The 21632-nt window shown below is 41.2% G+C and overlaps 2 protein-coding genes across 12 annotated transcripts in view; one reads left to right on the plus strand and one right to left on the minus strand.

Annotated features, from left to right (window-relative positions):
- Positions 1-776: 776 nt before the first annotated feature.
- Positions 777-4468, minus strand: LOC115571255 (fibroblast growth factor 20-like). Its single transcript, XM_030400575.1, has 3 exons — positions 3371-4468; positions 2208-2311; positions 777-2059 (listed from the first exon to the last, which is right to left on the minus strand). The coding sequence occupies exons 1-3, from the start codon at positions 3702-3704 to the stop codon at positions 1814-1816; spliced, it is 684 nt and encodes a 227-aa protein (XP_030256435.1). The 5' UTR covers positions 3705-4468; the 3' UTR covers positions 777-1813.
- Positions 4469-9054: 4586 nt separating this feature from the next.
- The window catches only part of micu3a (mitochondrial calcium uptake family, member 3a), a 31318-nt gene continuing 18740 nt past the window's right edge, over positions 9055-21632 (plus strand). For 3 of the 11 annotated variants that reach the window (XM_030418969.1, XM_030419025.1, XM_030419011.1), the window contains exons 1-6: positions 9060-9441; positions 14412-14559; positions 16272-16303; positions 17229-17307; positions 20164-20211; positions 21204-21286. In XM_030418969.1, the coding sequence (XP_030274829.1) occupies positions 9178-9441; positions 14412-14559; positions 16272-16303; positions 17229-17307; positions 20164-20211; positions 21204-21286 (654 nt within the window). In that variant the 5' untranslated portion in view covers positions 9060-9177. Of the gene's footprint in view, positions 9442-14411; positions 14560-16271; positions 16304-17228; positions 17308-20163; positions 20212-21203; positions 21287-21632 lie in introns of all 11 variants that reach the window. The other 8 variants (XM_030419017.1, XM_030419034.1, XM_030418985.1 and 5 more) reach the window with 6 other exon arrangements.

Genomic DNA, 21632 nt, shown 5'->3' on the forward strand with positions numbered 1-21632 from the left:
GGAGTGATTTTTACCAGGACCTTCATAGTTTCATGTAAAACCATAATTTAATTAACGCTCTGTCATTATAAATCATGTGTAAACACACTGAGACACACTGAGTCGAACTGCTGTGTTGAAGCATTATGTATTGTATATTGTATATTGTTTTTCCATCTTTTAATTTTTTTACTTTTTGAGCCAGAAGAGATCATATTTAGAAGAGAGGGTCAGAAACAAGGTAGCCACGCCCTAAAGCATACCCTTCTCTGTCCTCAATTGTACTGTAAACTGGAACTATAATTCTTAAAATGAACATCATGCTGTATTGAAGAAGACTTGAAACTATAGATGGAGACCATAAACTCAACAGGAAACTGTTCACTGAGGTAATAAATCAAGTGAGAAGTAGGGTCATTTTCTCATAAGCTTACATACAATCAGACTTCTTTTTGTAACCAGTGTAGTCGCCCCTGCCGGCCATTAGAAGGATTGCAGGTTTAAGAGACTTAAATACACCTGGAAGCTCCATCCTTAATTATGCAGGCAATGTTATAAATCTAAATCCAATCTTTGTATTTGAAAATAAGTTTGTTTAGGATTCACTTTGGTTACACAAATACAGAAAAACAGCCCTGATAAACAGACACATGGCAGCAGTGTGCTGCTTTACTTGGAAGAGAGCATTTCATTACTTTCAGTTCATCTGATATGAATATAACTCTTCAGTGATACTGTAGGAATGGAAAACAGCACTTTATACCGTGACAACACAATAAATAAGAAAACCTCTGATGTCGTGTTCTTGATATTTTTTATTTTATCTCATACCTGTAAAAATAGATTCTCAAAATAAATAAATATATGAAATAAATATACTGTATGTCCTAGGAAACAAAAACTCATAAATAAGAATAAAATCTGTCAACAGGTTTGTGACGGTCCCGTGCTTGTCAGCGGGAGGACAACAGAATTCCTTCACCGGGTTCTCGAACGAGTTCCAACAGAACACGCAGTATTCTGCCACAGGACACCACAGAAGAAGTCCTCATAAATCTCCATTGGATCAGTACTTCTTCTCTCGTTCCTCATGCACTTTGTAGAAAAGTCATATTTTCTGAGCAGCCTCTGTCTTTGGAGCACTTTCAAAGGGAATCCATCCATGCAATCGCAGCAGTCAGTCCCATTTGGATGACCCCCCCTCCTCCAGCTCTCAGACCCGTTTCACAGAACAGACACAGCTGCTTTCCAGTGCATAATACTACCTTTTTGTGTAAACCAGCCACACTCTATAGTGGATTATGCATTTTTCAATAAATTGTTTACTTAGCAGCCACAGTAGTGTTTTGAATAAAGTTAAAAGGCCTACTGAAAACAGTGGAATTGCTACTAGCAGCCAGTTGTTAATCTCATTTATTAGTTCCCACACTTTTGTCCTCTTGAACATGCAATTTGGACAAGCAGATAGTTGGATTTAATTAGTGGAAACTGAAAGGAAATCCTTGTATCTTCTGTTTGGCCACCAGGGCTTCTGCATAGGACAACAAAGAGTGAAATTAGGGACCCAGGTGGCCCCGGTGTCTGTCATGGGACGTTCATGGCATCCACAGAAGTTCCTCAGTACTATTCAAACTCCCTGCCTCGTCGGCTTCAGAGAGGGTATCTTTCCTTCCTCCATGCCAGCACCGGGGAGTGTTGATTTGGTGCACTTCTTATAATCCTGTTTTGTCCAGACCAACAAGATCTCCCTCAAAAGTGGTCAGGATTATGTGCACTTGGGTAGCCTTTCAGCTCATACCAGCTCTGACGAGGTCACGGTAACGCCACCTCAGTCTCAGCTCTGGCCCAGTATGTCCCTGTACAGTTCCGGTACTCTATCTGGGTCTACGGGCCTCGGTAGGAAGTGAGTGAATCTCTGATGTCGCCTTGACCTCGTTCCATCCCGAGATGTCCCGTCTTTGTTCAGAGCAACAAAGTAAAACGCGCCTTTTTCTCCGTGTCGATAGATGTTGGATGAGTAGGTGTTGTACCAGTTTTCCTCAAATTGCTCCCTAAAAACACATTCGGCCGACAGCTTCTCCTGCAGGAAGAAAGACAAGCAGAGACGAATGTGAATTAAGCGATGCAAAATGTGCCATCTGGTGGCCATGGCTTACACATCAGATATGATGTGGGTCGAAATATAAATCTGTGGTGTTTAGTGTCTACTGGGTATGGTGTGTACTCACCGATCCGTACAGTTCTCCCTTGCTGTTCATGGCGAGGTAAAGGCCACTGTCCACACCTCTGATGCTAACCAGTCCCACAGCCAGACTGATGAACTCCAAAATACCTGCACATACAGACACATTTCATTACATCACATTCAGCTGACACTTTTGTACAAAGTGATTTAAACTAAGTACATTTAACACTAATAACTATGATTTGAGAAAACATAGGATACAATATGGCAGAGCTTCCAGGGTTTATTCCACTACAACATCCTATTATATGATATAATTTACAAGCAAAATGAAACATATCTGAAGGTGGTCAGCAGTCAGACTGAAAGTAGAGTTAATAACTCTATGTCTATCCACACCAGCTGACTCTGACAAGCAAGGCTGGGAGTCTGGAATGGCCTCTGGCGCAAAGTTGCATCCAAGTCCAATGGAATGAATCAAGTGCCAGAAGCTCCACAGCCTCGCAGCACTCAGAGAAATCTCTCAAAGATCTACTTTTGATCTGCCGTAAGCTGCGGCTGTTTATCTTTATAACTGGAGATAAGCTGGTAAAAGTAAAGAAAAGCTTCCAATTTAATCTCGCGAAGGAAATGTGTTGGAAATGTGCAAACATAAAAAATAAACGGTGTCACACCTGGAAAGCTTATTAATGTTGAAATAAAGGATGTTTCTTTTTCATACATTGGTACATCTACTGGCAGCACCACAGACTGCAGTTCAGTGTTACTAAAGCAGCAGCAGCTGCCATCACAGTGGGCTACTACATGAGTCTATGATTAGTATTTGATCACAGTAACCTGTATGACTGCAGTGATGTTAACAGTTTTCATGATTACACCCACCAGCACTTAGTTCTCATTTATTATCCATCTAAATGTAATTCTATCTATACTGTTCATTAAACCAGAGACAATTAAGGACATAAATTCTCACATTATGTCTGACTTTCTCCTCACTCAGTGTGTGTTCCAGTGCCTCAGCACAGGGATACCTGTCAGTCCTTCTGCTATCATTTATTATTGTATTTCTGCTCTTAGTGCACACCATTGAAGATAGATAGATAGAAATTACTACCTCTAATAATAATAATACAAATATAAACAACAATAATGACAATAATATTAATTATGATAATCATCCTTATAATGATAAAATGAATATAGTACCGAATCTGCTGTGGTCCTTCCTGGTGCCCTGCACGGTGCCGTCGGAACGGATCTCCAGGTGGAAGCCCGTCCTGCAGTAGAGCTGCCGCCGCCTCAGAATCCCCTTCAGATGGCTGAGGCTCGCCAGGCTCCGGGACAGCCTCTCCGCGGACACCAGGTGCTCCTGCTGCTGCCCATGTCCCCCCATCATCAGTCCGGTTACCGAGTTGTAGTCCATCGCCCCGGCTGGGGTGAGCACGAAATGAGAGCCAACGGGAGCCGGAGCTGCACCCGCGGGGCCAAAGCTGTCCAGAAACCCGTTGACGAAGCTCCCAACCTCCGCCGCTGCCCCCATCACAGAAAAGACACCCGATCCGGTTTACTGCACGGGAGATCCTAGTCAAGGTCCGAGTGATGAGCAGAGGGAACCTCGGTGGCGAGATTCAGCCCGTGGAGCGGAGAAAAGGGAAAAGTTGGACTTGCAGGGCGCAGAAAAATCCCCAATGAGTGCGCGTTTTGGCGCAGTCACCACCACCGTTAATTAGACTGTCAGCTAATTGAGATTGAACTCCCGCGTTATCTTGATGCATGCAGGTATCCCCGGTTGCAGCAGCCCGTGTCCCTTCTCCTCTCCTCTCTTCTGCTATTTATCACCCTCTCCTGTCCTCTGCCCGCTCCCTCTCTCTCCTCTTCACCTCGGGATACTCCCCTTTGCTCCGGAGCACTTCAGGGTTTTCCTCTCTCTCTCTCTCTCTCTCTCTCTCTCTCTCTCTTCGATTCACTTAAGCCTTTTTATTTCTGCGGTACCCTCCGCTCCTACAGCAGCAGCAGCGTGTAGCGCAGTGAGAATGGTACGCTGCGCTCCACATCTATATAGCGCAATACTCCCAATGGAAATTAACCCCGGGTTGCCTTTTTATGCAAATGCGGCCCGATCTCCTCCCTGCACGGCTCATTTCTGTTCCCGTTTGAAACGGTGGCCCTTCATCCCTCCGCTCATCGCTCTCCTCTGCCTCATCTTTGATGTTAGGTTTCAGTGCAGGGAGCGCAGGGAGTTGTAAAGGAAATTAAAAAAAAACTACTAATAAAAATGTGCCTGACAGGCTTATGTTCCCCCGTTTCCCCTTACAGCAGCGGTTTAACTGGAGCTCTTGCGTAGACGAAGTGTCACATTTGCTCGTGGGCACTCCAGGAGTGGCTGGCTCCGGATTAGACTATGTGCGTTAAAGAGTCGCGGGGGGGGGGAGTGGAGCGCACTCGGTGGCAACTTGTGTGTGAAATGGACACAGAGGGAGAGAGAGTGAGTGTTTATGTGTCAAACAGCATGAAAGTGATATTGCCATTAACCTAAACGCTTTACAACCCCACGCCCCTCGTTTCGAAATGACTCAGGTGCGGCGGGAGAGACAGAGAGACAGAGAGAGAGAGGGAGAGAGAGGGAGAGGAAAGCCCCCATTTGCGTAATTTTCGCACTCGGCTGCTGATTTATTGCCCCTGTTTTATGTAAACCAGCCGCACGTTTACAGCGCCCGCGCAGACACAAACACAGACACACACGAGCGCGCGCGCGTACACACACACGCGCGCGCGCGCACCCACACACACCTGTGCAAACGGCATCACTTGACTGTCAATCCCTTCATTGATCTTCCCACGAGGCTTTGAACAGCGCAGGGAGCCCATATACTCCTTAATTGTGGTCTTAAAAGACGAATCAAAGACGCAGATGCTTCAAAGTGCGGGGATCTTGTAAGGGGATCAGGCAATAACAGCCAGAAGAAGGGAATATACCTGTTTGAACTGCAAGCTCAGATAATACCCCGACACTTGACACTTGAAGGGCTTCATAAAAAACATGAGCAGCTGTTAATGCTTCATGTAAATGCACCGAGTTCGTTATGCATATACATGCATCTTTCTAAAGGTATTCTATTGACTTTTATATGCAGATAAGAAAACCCTCCTGAATATAGAAACAAATAAATGGCCTCCATTTTTGAAACTCTGTGTGGGTTATTTCCTATCAAAATAATGACACATCTGAATATAATAAATAGATGGTTGTTGGCTCACACATTGACACAGGTTAATTAAGTATTTCTCTTGATTAACATCAGTATAATAAGTCCAGATCTGCGTGTGTTGACCACGGAGGTCAAACCGCAGAGCATACGTGTGATTCAGACTGGTGTTTCATCTAAACAGTAGCACACACAGGGGTCCATGTTCAGCCTATATGGCATTGATTTTGGCAACTATAGCCTAGCTGCAGATACGCGCTCACACACGACACGCACGCGCGCACACAGCTGGCCCCTCCCCTGGGAGCTGCGTTGATAAATGAGTTGAAGGTGCAGAGGTGTTTGTGTGTGGTCGCTGCGCGTCAGGTCGTTTTGTAGTCGTGTCCGGCACGACGGCACGAAGGGAGGACAGAGGCATTGTGCGACATCATGTGTGTATTTTCTATTCTCTCTCTCTCTCTCTTCTTCTCTCTCTCTCTCTCACTCTATATATATATATATATTTATATATGTGTGTGTGTGTGTGTATGTGCGTGGTAGATAAACCTGTATCCATGCGCCAGCCGTGCGTCATTCTGCCTTTACCCCCCCTTCATTAGTATTTATGACCAGCGACTAAAAAAAAAGCAACTTTTTTTTTTCTTTTTTTTTAAAGGAAACGTGATCGATCTGAATTGCCTCCAGGCTGATCAGATCCTGATACACTCGATATTGACCGGGCCACAGAGAAGATGTCAACCAAACTGCCACATTTCCAGGCAGGCTTACAGGTGCAAGTAGTAATCAGTTCCCAGGATCACATGGTTGCTTTAAAGTATATTTTCTATAGGTTTACTGCCCTGTTTGTGCGGCAGTGTGAAGCCAACCATAGCAGTCATGGAGGAGGAGGAGGAGGAGGAGGAGGAGGCCCCCAGGGTTATACCCCCCACCCCTCACCCACACACACATACATAGACACACACACAAAGAAATTACAAACTAATCGAATGCCCGGGTAATGGAATAACTGAATAAATAGCCTAGAGGTTATTAATGCAAGTGCTTTCCAAACCAGGGAACTCCAGGGGTCCTTTAAAGCAGCATTCAGAAGGCCCAATATGATATTTTTGACTTGATCATAATTTAATCGGCTAAATGCCAGCTAGAAAATATGTCTGAGATTTTACCCTCCCCACTTTGGTGTTCCTGAGTTCAAAATCCAACCACAAAGAAAGCTTTTGTTCGTTATGGGACAAATGAGGCAGTGCAGGACCTTTGTGATTCTGCACAGAGCTCTGTTAGCATTTATGTAAATAATTAAAATGGCCAGATTTGACGCTACAGTCGATACAGAATGGTCAAGGGTTTTGAATTAGATGTAAAAATTGTTGGCCTTCAACATCTGAGGGTTTGTTTTACATGTCAGATTTGCATGTATTATTAAACATTTCTTTCTACATCAGTCAACCCATTAGGGACTGCATTGCTGTGATTAGTCACCATAGTAGGCTAATCTTCTTAGTGTTGCAAATGAAATAAAAATCAAAGCAACAAATTAAGGGCTCAATAGCTTTAATTAACCTCTTAAAGGTTTTAATTTTATCAAGAGGTTTTTTTTAAGTCATTGTTTGATCTGAGCTTACAGGGTCAGGGTGATCCACCATACTTCATGTGTGAACAGGTGACAGGCCCATCTATTAGACGTCTCTCCTTTATTCTCTCAGCATCAAAGTCACAAGAAAAGCCCCATCAGGTTAATATTAGTCCTACATGTAAAGACTTAAATGAAGAGTTCATCTTTGATATTCGTTTGATATCTGCTCTCCATCGGCTCCTTTGATCCTGCACTTCCTGGAAACGTGATACCACACTGACCCTCAACGAAAAAGACGATGACTGACAAATGTTAATGTCATCGGTCACTTAAAATTTCCCCCATGTAAATAGAGAAGTCTTTCAAGTTCATTCCAGGATGAAGCCTCACTTGTCGTGAGATGTTTAAGAGTTTTCACAAATGTGGCTTCACTGGTTTTGAATGTGATTTGCAAGACTTTGCATGTGTGTCAAAGCGTGCAGTCAGTTGGCCACCTTGGAAGTAGGTCTATGCAGCTGTGGAAAATACAATTACATTACATACATGCTACAGTGGGTCTTTACTTGTGTATGAATCCATTTCATGTTTTTCATTTTATGTTTTTACCACATTTGAGAGGGAAATGTGGAACATCTGATATTGAATTTATGAAATGTGGAACATCTGATATTGAATTTATGAAATATAATGCATTGTTATATGTTAAACTTCTCAACAACAAAACTAAGATTCTCTTTGATGAGTGACAACATGGAACTATCTTACACAGGAAGCATCAATGATTATATTTCAATAATGAACTGTACAGGCTAATAACGTCATAACTTTCATAGGGACATTTTACTGCTTAATGAGAGTGTTTACCTTTTTATGTTTTAAGAATATCTTTGTACTTTTACTTAATTAAGACTTGAAACACAGAACTTTTATACCTACTTAAAACCCGGGGGTGGAATGTAACTCTGTACATTTACTGAAATACTGTACTGAAGGATAATTAGGAGGCATTTGTACCAGCCAAAGTAGCACAATTTCAAATGTATCTTAATTGATCAATCTGATAAAAATGTAATCTGAAAATTTCAGATAAACAGAAAAATGGAGAATATCTAGTTTGAAAGTTTGTATATATATATATATATATATATATATATATATATATATATATATATATGTACATATATATTTATATATATATATATATATGTTTGTATATATATATATATATATATATATATATATATATATGTATATAATTTACCTTTACTCACTCACGCATTTATTGCCAGAAAACTAGGTACACTTACTAGCAGATACGATAAGACTTTTATGCAGTGTTATACCCAAAAGTCATACATTTTTGAGTAAAAATAAAGACATTGTGATAAAACATTACTTGGGTGTGGTGGAAGTCACCCAGAAGAAAAGTACTTTAGTAAAAGTATACTGATATTAAATGTACTATATCATAAGTAATTTTCTGGCAGTTTTGCAGTACATATATTTACATGTCTGCATGATGTATACTGTTGGTCAACTAGTTATTGAATCTGTTTGTATTTTTGTTGCTTATTTTCCCTTTTTTAACAAAATCTGACTGCTGATAGAATAGAATAATTTAAAAATGTTCTAGTACGAGAACAGCTTGTTTGTCTAATTGTGGAAACAACCTTAATATTTCTGAGTTCGTATTAGAACGTCTATTATAAATGTTAAAATTCTGAGTATGAAATGTATCCTCCAAAACTACATTGTCCTCTTTTAATCACTCAAGTATGACTTTTGAGTACTTTTTCCAACACTGGTTTACATTTGTGATATGCTATTCCTGTCTAATTAAGCGTGTGATTACGTCTTCCATCACTGTCTATAAAATATGACCTCAATTTGATGACTCACACTTTTAGATCTGACGCATTTCTCTGATAATTTTAATATGATGTTCCTGGCCTTATATGTAGCCTACTGAATTTGTTAAAGAAGAATCGAGTAGATAGGTTGAGTTGTGTGTTTATCTTCAACAACATTCTTGTATATAATTGACCCAGATTAAATGAATCACTCACTGTCAGTCAGTGGAGCATCAAACCGCTCCTCTCCTCACTGAGACTTTGCCCTCAGCCTCAGCATCAACACAGTGCCCGCACATCTCGCGATGAAAGCCAAGAAACGCGATATTTTTGTTCTGCCCGCAAAGTTATAATCACAGCAGCACAGCGGCAGCAGCAGCAGCTATGGCCGCTTTCCGCAGAGTGGCAGCGCTGGCCGGTAAGCTAAACCTCTGGTCTGCTGCGAGAAACGAGCTCGTCGGTGGTCAGACGGCCAGTGGAGGACGGGCACGGAAGTGTATGGCTGTCGGTATGTGTCTGGCAACGGGAGGTGCGGTGGCACTTTACTTCTACAGCGATATGACGAGCGGCAGGGGCAGGAAGAGGATGGGGAGTCCCAGCATCAGCGGTCTGCTGCCTTCCATCCCGACCGTTGAGGCCAAGGAGAAGGTAGGACTTGACCTAAACTGCGCTTCATGCTAACTGAATGCTAACAACACGGGCTGAATGACACGTAGCGACTTTCTGGGTTGCTGGCAGAGACTGTTTCGACCTCAGTGTTGACACAGGGGCCTCGGTGTGGAGGACCGTGGGATATACACGGCAGACCACTGAGCGAAAGGGCAGAGAGCGCCCACTGGTCTTCTTCCGCTGAGGTTAGAGCCCCACGGCTCACTCAGAGGGGCCTACTTCTGTTTTGTATCCATGGTATTTGCTGGCACTTTATGTTTTCCTCTCAGGCGGGTGAACTGTGTCATTCATTCCCATCACGCCCAGTGGAAACGCTTCGCTCAGGGTTTGGCTGCAGGACGATATGCGCGCGCAGATGCTGCTGGGATGGCGCTCTCCGCTCGAGCTGGTGCTGAAATGACAGCACGTTGAGGATGACTGACAGTCAGCCAGCTGTGGGGTCACAGCTGCACATAGCTGTGTGCTCCCAACCTAATATTACATGTGGTTTACTTGAGAACAGACTCAGATAATGTAAAAGCTGAGTAGCAATACCACACATTGAAACCAACCCATCAGAGTTTTGCTTTTACAATTTGTAATTTACTTCTAGAAGCAAAATACTGGAAATACAAAAAAAACATTAAAATCAAATATCTTGCGCTGGATACGATGCCCGTCAACATGTCCCATTTCGACCCATGTGCACTCTGAAGTGCTACACTATTGTGTGAGTAGTCCCGCCAAACCGTGCCTTCATTTTGAACATTTGTGCACACTTGTTTCCTCACTGCATCGTACATTGTTTTGACACTATCAAGATGACAAAAATATGTCCACAGACAGACAGACAAGGTGAAAACAAGAGTGGACTGTGTAATGATTGGAACTGTAAACCTGATTTGCAGTCTGGATGATAGAGACTGCATTTAGAATCACATGAAGAGACAATGGCTGGATTGGGTGAAGATGATTGGGTGAAGCTTGGCTTGGAGGGACATAAGACCTCTTGGGAATGTCTGGCAGCTGTGTTTTCATTTCTCTGGAGAGTCAAGCAGCTTCGAGACTGCCATAGACTAATGCTATGCTCATACAATGAGCAACTAAAGTTATAAAACAGCCAAATGCGGCCAGCTTAATCATCTCCAAGTCATGGTTGAAAGTCGAGGCCTGCTAAACTGTGATTTGTAGTGCTTTATATCACCAACTTTCATTGAAATTGGCTTTTGGTCTCTTGCTTTATCACCGGTAGTCTTAACTCACCAGTCCAGTTAGAGGCTTGCTGTACACCAGAGAAGACTGGAGTGTCAGCATTTCGCCAAACCGTGCCTTCATTTTGAACATTTGTGCACACTTGTTTCCTCACTGCATCGTACATTGTTTTGACACTATGTTGATGACAAAAATATGTCCACAGACAGACAGACAAGGTGAAAACAAGAGTGGACTGTGTAATGATTGGAACTTGCGACAGTGATCTGCAATGGGCCAGTGGCGTAATTGGAGTGTCAATAGCCCATTTCTTACTTCCTACCTCTCAAGTTTAGGCCCTCATGCTCAGACCAAGCCCATCTTCAAACCCAGCCTTTCATTGCATCCTGCACACCTGTAAGGTTTGGGGCCTGTATCTTGCAGGGTTGTGATGCTATTGCAGTGACACAAATCTGAGTGTAGACAGACAAATAAACACCTGGACAATTCCCAAAATCACTTCTGTGTTAGTTCCCGCTACAGAAGGTGTCTCCAGGAACACATTTTGTCATGATACACACACACACACAGACAGATTTCATAAATTCAAAACATTATCAGCCAATGCGGATGTGGCTGGTAAAAATTATGCAGAATGTGTTGTATTGTGTTGTGTTGTATTATTGACAAATTCAAATGTAAGCAGGGATTTGAATATAGAAAGCTATGATGGTCATTTTTCATGTTTTCTTACATTTTATAGACCAAACCATTAGTCGAGTGTATTAATTCAATACAATTCAATTCAGTGTATTAGCTGCTGCCTTAATAGCTAGATATGTGTAAATCTGCATGCAATCTTCATTAGTATATTAATAATGTGCCTGCGTCATTCAAAATGTCTGGACTGTCTGGCTCATGCAGACACGTTGTAAATGTTGTTTTTTGTCAGAATGGTAATTTAAATAAGGTACAGTCTCCAACAACATGTTTTGTCCACTTCTAACACTTTGCTGACGTCAGCCTTTTTTTTGGCTGACTTTGCACTCAAGCACATGTATTTTAAGTTAAAAATTAAATGAAGATTGATTGTTGAGGAGTCATTCCCAGTTATCAGGTTGGCACAAATCCAATTCTAATCATTACTTTTTGTTGTTGCGTACATATTAATAACTACAGTAAGTTCATCACCTCACTGAACTGAAGTGACTCATGTCGAAGGCAAAATAATACTAATTTAGACCATATTTAAAGGAATATTTACACCAAAAGACTACTAAAATATCATCAACACCATCATCAAAATGAGCTGATACCAATGTTTTATTGGAGGTAAGTAAATTAGAAAACTTGGAAATTGTCGGTTTTGAATGTGAGATAAAAGAGCTGCCTGATGGAACCCCCAGTCAACACACTAGACTGAAGGAGGGGTAGCCAGTTTAAAGCAAAAAAAGATAGCCCATACGAGGACAGGCAGATTACCTGACTGGGGAACAAGTTGGCTAGATGGCCACCCTGCTTGGGAACAGGATAGCTCCAGTGGGGAAAGGGATAAACAGCCATCTGTTCATCAGTAAAGGTAGTCTATATGGATTCAGAATAATCGGGTTTAAAGAAATATGGAAAGCTCCGCTGCAGGGAAAGAAAAACAAAGCGGCAGGGATACTTAAGTTCTTAGTTGCTGAAAAAAAGATACAGTGACGACCCTGTCAGGAAACAGAGGAGTCGGTCAGAAGTGGCTCCAGACACATGGATTAAGCGAACTTGGTAGCCGACTTGTTTTGGTAACTGCGTAAAAAGGTCCATAACCATGAGATGGACAGGAATATCGTGTCAAGATTATGACTGGCATACATAGTGACTTGATAACTGATTTGCAGTCTGGATGATAGAGACTGCATTTAGAATCACATGAAGAGACAATGGCTGGATTGGGTGAAGCTGATTGGGTGAAGCTTGGCTTGGAGGGACATAAGACCTCTTGGGAATGTCTGGCAGCTGTGTCCTCATTTCTCTGGAAAGTCAAGCAGCTTCGAGACTGCCATAGACTAATGCTATACTCATACAATGAGCAACTAAAGTTATAAATAGCCAAATGCGGCCAGCTTAATCATCTCCAAGTCATGGTTGAAAGTCGAGGCCTGCTAAACTGTGATTTGTAGTGCTTTATATCACCAGCTTTCATTGAAATTGGCTTTTGGTCTCTTGCTTTATCATCGGTAGTCTTAACTCACCAGTCCAGTTAGAGGCTTGCTGTACACCAGAGAAGACTGGAGTGTCAGCATTTCAGATACAAGAACTGGTCGATATCTGCTTTGACCTTAGCTGGCTGGATTGTATGTTAATGAAATTTTAATAGCTACATTTAATGTCTGAACACTGGATGGATAGGGTTGGGATAGTTTAGCTCTGAGAAAAAGGAGATTGACTAAGAACTGTAGCTGTGGGTGGAGAAAACCAGGTTGCCTGAGGGGAAAACACCTGGAGCATCTGCTCTGCATTCAGGAGAACAAGACCAGGCAACAGGAACAGGTTTAGTTGTGGCTACATGACATTATAACTACACAAGTACAAAGTGTACCACACTGATAAATTCCAATCACTGTTATTTTTTCGCACTACCTTTTACATCATGTTGTGCAGCATGGCACCATGAACCTAGCTGCCTTTGCTGAACTTTATAAACTTCATTCATTAGTGAGAGTCAAAGCCATGGGCGCCTGTACTCTTACACTTTATTACACTGCATTCCTATGAAGCCGAGCACTCATATCCTATTCATGCCTTCAAACGCCCCCTTGGTGAAGGCAGCATCAAAGCTTTATGAATGAATCTGTGTGCTCATTAGCATGTTAGCTGAGCTGAGCAGGAACCTCAGTGCACCGGGCCCTGCAGCCAAACAGGTTTAAATTTGGAAACCTCTCTGCTAATTACGCAGCTTCATGCAGCACAATCTGTTGGCGTAGCAGCTCTCCTCCACTGCAGCTAATCAGGTTGAAACCCTGGCTCCTCACTGAGAGAGAGAGAGAGAGATGCTAATCAAGTAGAAAGTTGTGACAAAGTATTTGTGTGTGTGTGTGTGTGTGTGTGTGTGTGTGTGTGTGTGTGCATGTGTGTGCGCCCCTGTTCTCCTGTTATCTTACTGCGCCAGAGGTGCTGACTGTATATAATCTCAGAGAGCTAAATGGAGAGAGTTGTTGCCAAGAATAGATGGATCTCCTCATTATAGAGGTTCAAAAGAAGTGAAGAGGCAGATATAGTTTAGATTATGCCGTCAGTGTGAGAGGCCAGAGAGTTTCTCTTCACAGAAGCTATCACAGCAGGGAAAGTCACATTCAAACTATAATCTTTGGGACAAATCAACACCTATCACTATGAAGTTTATTTAAATATGCTGGTTGAATAGTAAAAGTACATTTTTTCACATGAATCCTCCCTTCTATTCACTAGATACAATGTTTATATTGTAAATAATGTAATAATTTCTAAATAAAGGAAATACACTCCGTCGATTGCTTTGTCTCCAGCTCCTTGCTGATAGTTGTTTGGTTTTTCAATCGCTTTTCAAGTGCCTGTAACCTTAAAAACGCTTGGTTGGAAGTAATATCCTAAAATCATATATATATATATATATATATGTATATATATATATATATATATATATATATATATATATATATATATATATACACACAGCAAATCATAGTAAAGTATAGTGTAGTGCAACTAACAGTCAATAACACAGTGTTATGTTTTGTACTTTGGTCTTATGTCTGCAGGGTCGTCCTTTTGACTTTGAGGACGGTGACGTGTACATGTCGTCCCACGAGCATCGCTTCCGCATGTTCAGCTCTGTGGAGTATGAAGGGCAGCTGTACATGACTCCACAGAACTTCATCGAGTCGGTCACCATGAGCGAACCGAGAAGTACGTCGCACAGCTTTTACACTTGCTTGCTTAGTCTGGGACACTGAAATGATTGGGCTTTGTGTTGAACTCATCAGAAAGATTGAAGATTGTTACTTTTTGTGAAATGACATTCTTCATTAAGCCATTTCAATTGGGCATACACTAGATGTGCAATTATTTTTTATTACCTTGGTCCCATTTTGACCTGGCATAAGATGTGGTTTATATCTGGGCTTCATCAATCTTCTCACTGATTATATCCACACATTACATTAAAATATTTGGCATTATGCATTAAATTAATCCTAATGCCTCACAATCTTACAGTGTTCATAGTAATGTATCATTTTTTGTGCCGGTTCGATCCAAATATTAAAATAAAGTTATGTTCCTGTAGTTTATTTAATTTTAGACATAGATTTCATTGTCCTAAAGAAGTATTTCATTAATATTAGGCCTTAAAAGTCACTTAGTAGTCTTAAATTTGAATGGAGGTCTTAATTTTTTGCTCTTTTTGTTTTTATTCAAAATGAGTCAAGCTCTTGTGCCTCAAAGTCCACATTTCTGATGTTACAGTTTTTTTAACCTACCACTGAACCTAATACTATGTTTTACTTTACTACTCTACCCATACTATACTTTTGGCAAAATTATATAGAATAGATAATAGATAAACCTCAGTCTAAAAAACCTATTTCTACATTATACTTATTACTACATTGGACCAGATATGTACTACTTTTTACTATTTCTTATTTACTACTTTGTACTTACCTGCAATGCTTAACTAAGAAAAGATGATTTGTCTTAAAAACAGATCTTGAAAAGCGATACATGTAGGTGTCTGATACCTCTAGTCACATTGAAATGAATTGATCACCCAACATTGATTTCAGTACCAGGCTTAAAAATAGATTCTTTCCTTCCTTTTTTCTATTTTTACTGAAACCAACTCGGAAAACACATTAAAATTCAGGTTTTAAACATGTCCTTGCTGTTTCTGTCAGCCTGCTGCCAGTCGTAACAGATTACTCCTGGCCAGCCAGCCTAAAGCAGATGGCTTTACAGCTATTGTTTAGTCTGAGGTTAATGTTAGTCAGACACTAGCACACACGCACACACAAACACAGACACACACACCCACACACACTCCTCGACTTGTCCACATTTCTTTTGCTCACATTTACCCTTACTCTTAACCAGTAAATATCTAAACCAGACACTTTTTTCCCTTCATGACATTGGTGAGTTAAGGTTATCAAAAAAAAACCCTTCAAGAAAAAGCAACCGTTCCTCTCTTCAGAGGCCATCTGATTGTATTGCGTGCAGACTGTGCACCTGTATGTGTGTGTTTACATCTACCCTGGCTCACTGACATATGATACAGCCGCCCCAGCCCTCTCAGCAGCTGACATCCTCTAATGCCCCCTTTGAAGTTGAATTAGATGAACTTTGTTGTATAAAACAGAACAAAAGTAGTATGTGCTTTTACGGGGACATTCCGCATACTACAAAGACAAGCACGGGGCACTTTAGATGGTACAAATGGGCCTGTGATGATGACAGTGTATATACAGTGTGCATCTGTGTGTGTGCGTCTGTGTGTTGTGACTGTACCCGGCACATTAAGACCCATTTCTAGATCATACAGATGCTATCTGACCAAGCCCACCCAAACTCTCTTCTCCTCTTTCCCTTCTTCTCTCCTCTTTTGTCTCGTTCCCTGGCAGGCAAGAGGCCCTGGAGGTCCCTGACCAAACAGGTGGGAGACACACACTTAATGCTTCTCTCTTCTGCCCCACCATGTTGCGTGCATCTGTTGCATGTTACATCTTTTGCAGGCTTTGTGTACCCTGCAAAGTTGAAATCCTGATTTTGCTGGGATTGTTGAGAAGTTTCTTAATGCAAATGTAAATGTCTTAGCATCTGTGCATGATTGCAAGACTTTTTTGGTATCCATACTGAATTTAACACTAGATCCTGAGACATTTTGAAATTTTTTAGATTGCATTAGTGCACAAAACAAGAAATGGGTCCTGCACAGCCCAAAGACTGATACAGTCATCATTTTTGATACTTTTTTAACAGATATACACTGATCAGCCAAAACATTAAAACCATGACAGGTAAAGTGAATAACGTTGATCGATCATCTACTTACGATGCCTTGTTCTGCTGGGAAATCTTGGGTCTAGGCATTCATTTGTGTGCTCATTGAAACACACAACCCGCCTAAACATCGCTGCACCATACAGGTGGGAGACACACACTTAATGCACACCCCTTCCTGGCAGGACATTAATAATCTTGCCAATGCACAAAAACTACTGGAATGTGACAAAGACCTCAAGATGTTGACTAAGCCTCCAAATTCCCCAGATCTTCAAGCCCCATTCACAGGATCCTGTACCTCAACCCACAGGACTCAAGTGATCTCCCTGGTGTAGGTCACTACAGGGCATCTTCAGCAACAGGTTCTAGCAACGGGTCAAGTTGTTTTGGTGGTGGCCTACACAATTTACACAATATTGGTCAGGCGATTTTAATGTTGTGGCTGATGGTATAGTCTCTGATCCTTTCTGCTTGGCTTCAATAACGATGTAGCTTTGGTGGTGTCTATAGGATTGAACAAAGCCAGATAAAAGTCACTCTCTTGTAAATTATGCACTTTTGTGTGTGTGCATCAGGAGCTGGAGAAGATTTTGACAGACACTCCCCCAGTGTGGAGAGGATCCTCCAAACTGTTCCGCAACTTGAGAGAACGAGGTCGGAGAGAGTACACACACACACACACACACACACACACACATACATAGATGCAAAAACAAACAATAAAAAGGAGCAAAGGCACCTAGAGTACCTTTGTACTTACTGATATAAACGCACCCAGCAAATAAGTCACAGTGAGATAATATCAAGGTCAATGAATGTCAGTGGACTCAAACTTAGAGTTTTTAAGCCATTACATTTTAATTTGCTTAGAAATATACGCAATATATTATTCATATTTCACTTTAGCTTAATTTGCTGTAAAAACGAGGCGTACGTGACAAACATTTCAAACATTATAATGCGTTTTTGCAGCTTTTCAGTACACTTGATTGTGTATGTATACCAGGGCTGACCTGCTGATGTGTGACTAAATAGCACTTGTGAGCTTGTATGGGTGGGTGTGTGTGTGTGTGTGTGTGTGTGTGTGTGTGTGTGTGTGTGTGTGTGTGTTTGCGTGCGAGCATACGTGCATGCGTGCGTGTGTCACTGTAGGTGTCTCTAATCCGGGGTTGGAGCCATGCTGTCCCTCCTTACAGCCAAACAACCTGCTGAAAAAACTAAAAATAAATCTCCTCTCCTCTCCTCTCCTCTCCTCTCCTCTCTTCTCTTCCTACTAAGACACAGAGAGAAAGAGAGAAGCTCCCCTGATCAAAGCATTTTCTTTAAGAGAGTGTAACATAGGAATCACACAGTCGGGGAATGAGTCCCCGTAGTGATAATTACACACACACACACTGCGAGATGCTAAATATAACGCACCCTGTCTTCCTCTACCATGATAATGTTCTACACCTTGAAACTGTTATGTGAAATAATCTGAGAAAATTAGGAGTTTGAGAGAAGGAGAAAGGACAACAGAGTCATGAGGATGAAGCAGATGATGTGTCAAGGGATTAATACAATCTGAAAAACTGAGGGAGCGAGGGAGAAATTAAGAGAGCATGAAGAAAAAGTAGAAAGAGAGAGAAAGTGTGTAAAAGTATCCCAGGTCTTAAAGAGTAAGACATTCTATTAATGCATGTTGCTGGTGGCATATGGCCAAGACCACACAAACACACCTCAGTACTCTCTACGTGTACTCTATGTGTTTGTATTACCTTAAAACGACTAATTTGTTTGTTCACACATTTATTTAATTCAGTTTTATTTGCCATCCCTTGTATGAGACATGAATAAGCAGTGTGTGTGAATGAGTGCTAGTGTCAGGACATGCTCTCCTCTTCATACCATGATGAGCGAGGACAGTTAAAATCCTTGGGATGGCTTGTCAGAGCTATGTGTCAAACAAAGGAATGCGTAGTGTTGACTATGTGTTTTGGTGTGTTTGTGTGTGTGTGGGTGTGTGTGTGTGGGTGTGGTGGGCTGTAAGATACGTTCAAACTGGTTTCTTGTGTTATACAGTAACTTGGCACAGTAATAGTATTACTTTGATTGAGAAAGATCAGATGTATTCCAGCACTTTGACAAATCTTGGCGATTTCAAATCCTCAATAAAGTGTTTTTTTAAACAGTTTTTTTTCACAAACCCAAAAGTTAACTGCCTTTGGAAGTATCTCACTTGAGATTCGCCAGCCATTTCTTTATTTATTTTTTTACTAAAGTATTATTAAGTTACTGCAGCTTTAATAAAGGTCTTCATTTAGGTCAGGAACGTGTATTGATATGGGCCTTGAAGTCCAGTTTTTTATACTTTGTATCTATGACATTTCCTTGTTTGACAGGTTGTTCACAGTGAACTTGCTGCTTTGTATGGGGAGTTGTCAGGATTGATGGAGATCTACTAATCAAAACAAGTGGCTCACAGCTTCAGAAGGCTTTAGTGTTGATTCTCAGTGAGGTCAGATTTAACAACAACACTTGTATATAACAAGTTTACGCTTTTTTTCAAAACTTCAGGGAAATAGATCTTGTTTCTCTCTGTTTAATTTATTCGAAAATTCCATTCTATGCTTTTCAGTGGAAGGTACAACAATTACAAACCTTTACTTTAGTGACAGATTTGAATATGAAAAACTCATAGACATTCTAGAAAATATGAACGCATTAAACTCTCATTTAATTTTAACAGATTATTAACTAAAAGTTGTTCCCCTAATGATAATTACTACCTCAGGATCAATGTTAACCCACCATAGCATTATATCACAGAGAGTAATTGAAATGCAAACACGCAGAATGTATTTTAGAAACCTGAGTAGTTTCACAGTGTATCTCCTGGTCTTTGCACAGCTCAGGCTACATGGGGGGAAAGGAGAATTCAGTTCCGAACCAGCTCCTCTACACAAAGCAGCAGAGCATCAGGAAAACACAAGGCTCACACTGGTCTTTAGCTGGTGTCATGTTCACCTGCACACACATACACACACACATGGGAAAGCAGTCTCCCGTAACACTCAAGCGAGTCACCCTGAACTATCTGAACGATCAAGACAGAAAGCGAAAAAGAAGGAGAGAGAGCAGAGACGGAGCTACAAAGATTCCTAAATGGGCCCGAGGCAAGAAAGGATCATCTCCTGAAACATTTTTCACTTGCTTATCCAAACACAGACATATACACACGCACACACCCCTGCCAGCCAGTGTCTTCACTTTGGACACTTGGGGTGTAAAAAAAGAAACGGTGTGTGGCCAAATGGCTGTTGGCAGCTCAGCTCCACAAGACACATTTTAAGATGCTATCTTCATGAAAGGAAGGATTATGTTAGCGTGTGTGTGTGTGTGTTTGAGGAGGCCCACGGTCTTTGAACATCTGTAAACACTGTGTGTGTGTGTGTGTGTGTGTGTGTGTGTGTGTGTGTGTGTTGAATGTGACCTTTTCTTTAACTCTCTCTATCTTGGTCTCGTTATTAGGCATCATCTCATACACAGAATACCTGTTCCTGCTCTGCATCCTTACAAGTGAGTCTCTATACATCCTCCTTGACTTCATCTCATTTTCTACTTTCTTCTTCTATATTTAGCCAAGATACATGATCTGAACTATGCTTAGGCCCACCCAGAACTAACAAGAGCCAATTATGACACAAATCTGGTGGTTTTTCCCTTCCCCTTGGGGTAAGACAGAAATTGAGGGAAAGACGGAGAGAAGAAGATAACAGATACTTCTACTAATAACCTTTAAAAAAGTTTTTCAAAAGAAAGGCTAAAGGCAAAAAAGTTATTTAGAATAGGAGCATGCTGCACTGGGTATTAAAATGTTTCCCCTTCAAAATTGACTACAGCAATTGTTCAGTCTTTTTCTCTTCCATATATGATCAGGAAACCGTGTCAATGTTAAATGTGCGTATCCTTTTTTTTTTACTTTTAATACTTCCTCCTAGAGAAACTTGAAGTAGTTTTGTATCTAGTGTAGCTCAGTGTGTGTTTACATCAAAGGCCATCGTAAATCAGAAGTTGTCATATTAACCAGGAAAGGGATGTCTTATTACTTTTTGATCAATTGAATAAATGTTTTCTTTGAAATTCCGATGCGAGGATAAAGATCTATTTTTGATAACTGATAGTCAGTTCAGACTAGTCATGTGTATTATTGGACTTTCTTTCTTAGCAAATATACCCGCTCTGGTATAGCTAATATAAGCAAATAAAGTGACTCAAGTTTTATCTGATTTGGTAGATCAGCAGCAATAGAGCAATGTAGAAGAATTCAAATGTAAACTGTGGTCCATATAGATTTATCCACCCGCCCCTTATCCCTCCTGTCTCACCTATAGGCCACTTGAACCCATGCTATTTCTGGATTTAAAATTGCCCTCAACACACACACACACACACACACACACACACACACACACACACACACACACACACACACACACAAACATACACACACACACACACACGGACACACATTCACTGTTCACCTATGTGCTCTCCTCCCTGTTCTCCAGAGCCCCACGCTGGCTTTAAGATTGCTTTCAATATGTTTGATGCAGACGGCAACCAGATGGTGGACAAGAGGGAGTTCTTGGTGGTGAGTCTCTGATACTGAGAGAAAAACCTTTCGTATTCACATGTTATCGGTAATCAAAAAATGCAAAAGTTAGATACTGACAATGAGTGTGAAGTGGGTTATGATGGAAAATAAAGCAGGATAAAAAAGAAAAAATCTTCCCATCGCTTTAAGCTGATGCCTTTTTTTTAAATTACATTTAAAGCATTTTAGCTGGATAAGCAATAATTCTTAATGTTAAAAACCTGTAAGGGCTACATGTGTCTTACTAGCTCTGTGGGATTGGACCAATACATTTCAGTTGAAAACACTGCTGCAGGCGGGAAGTGGTCAGACTCTCTGTGGAGGATGGTTGGAGTGGGATCTC

This window comes from Sparus aurata, chromosome 1, assembly GCF_900880675.1.
Source record: "Sparus aurata chromosome 1, fSpaAur1.1, whole genome shotgun sequence".
NCBI lineage: Eukaryota > Metazoa > Chordata > Actinopteri > Spariformes > Sparidae > Sparus > Sparus aurata.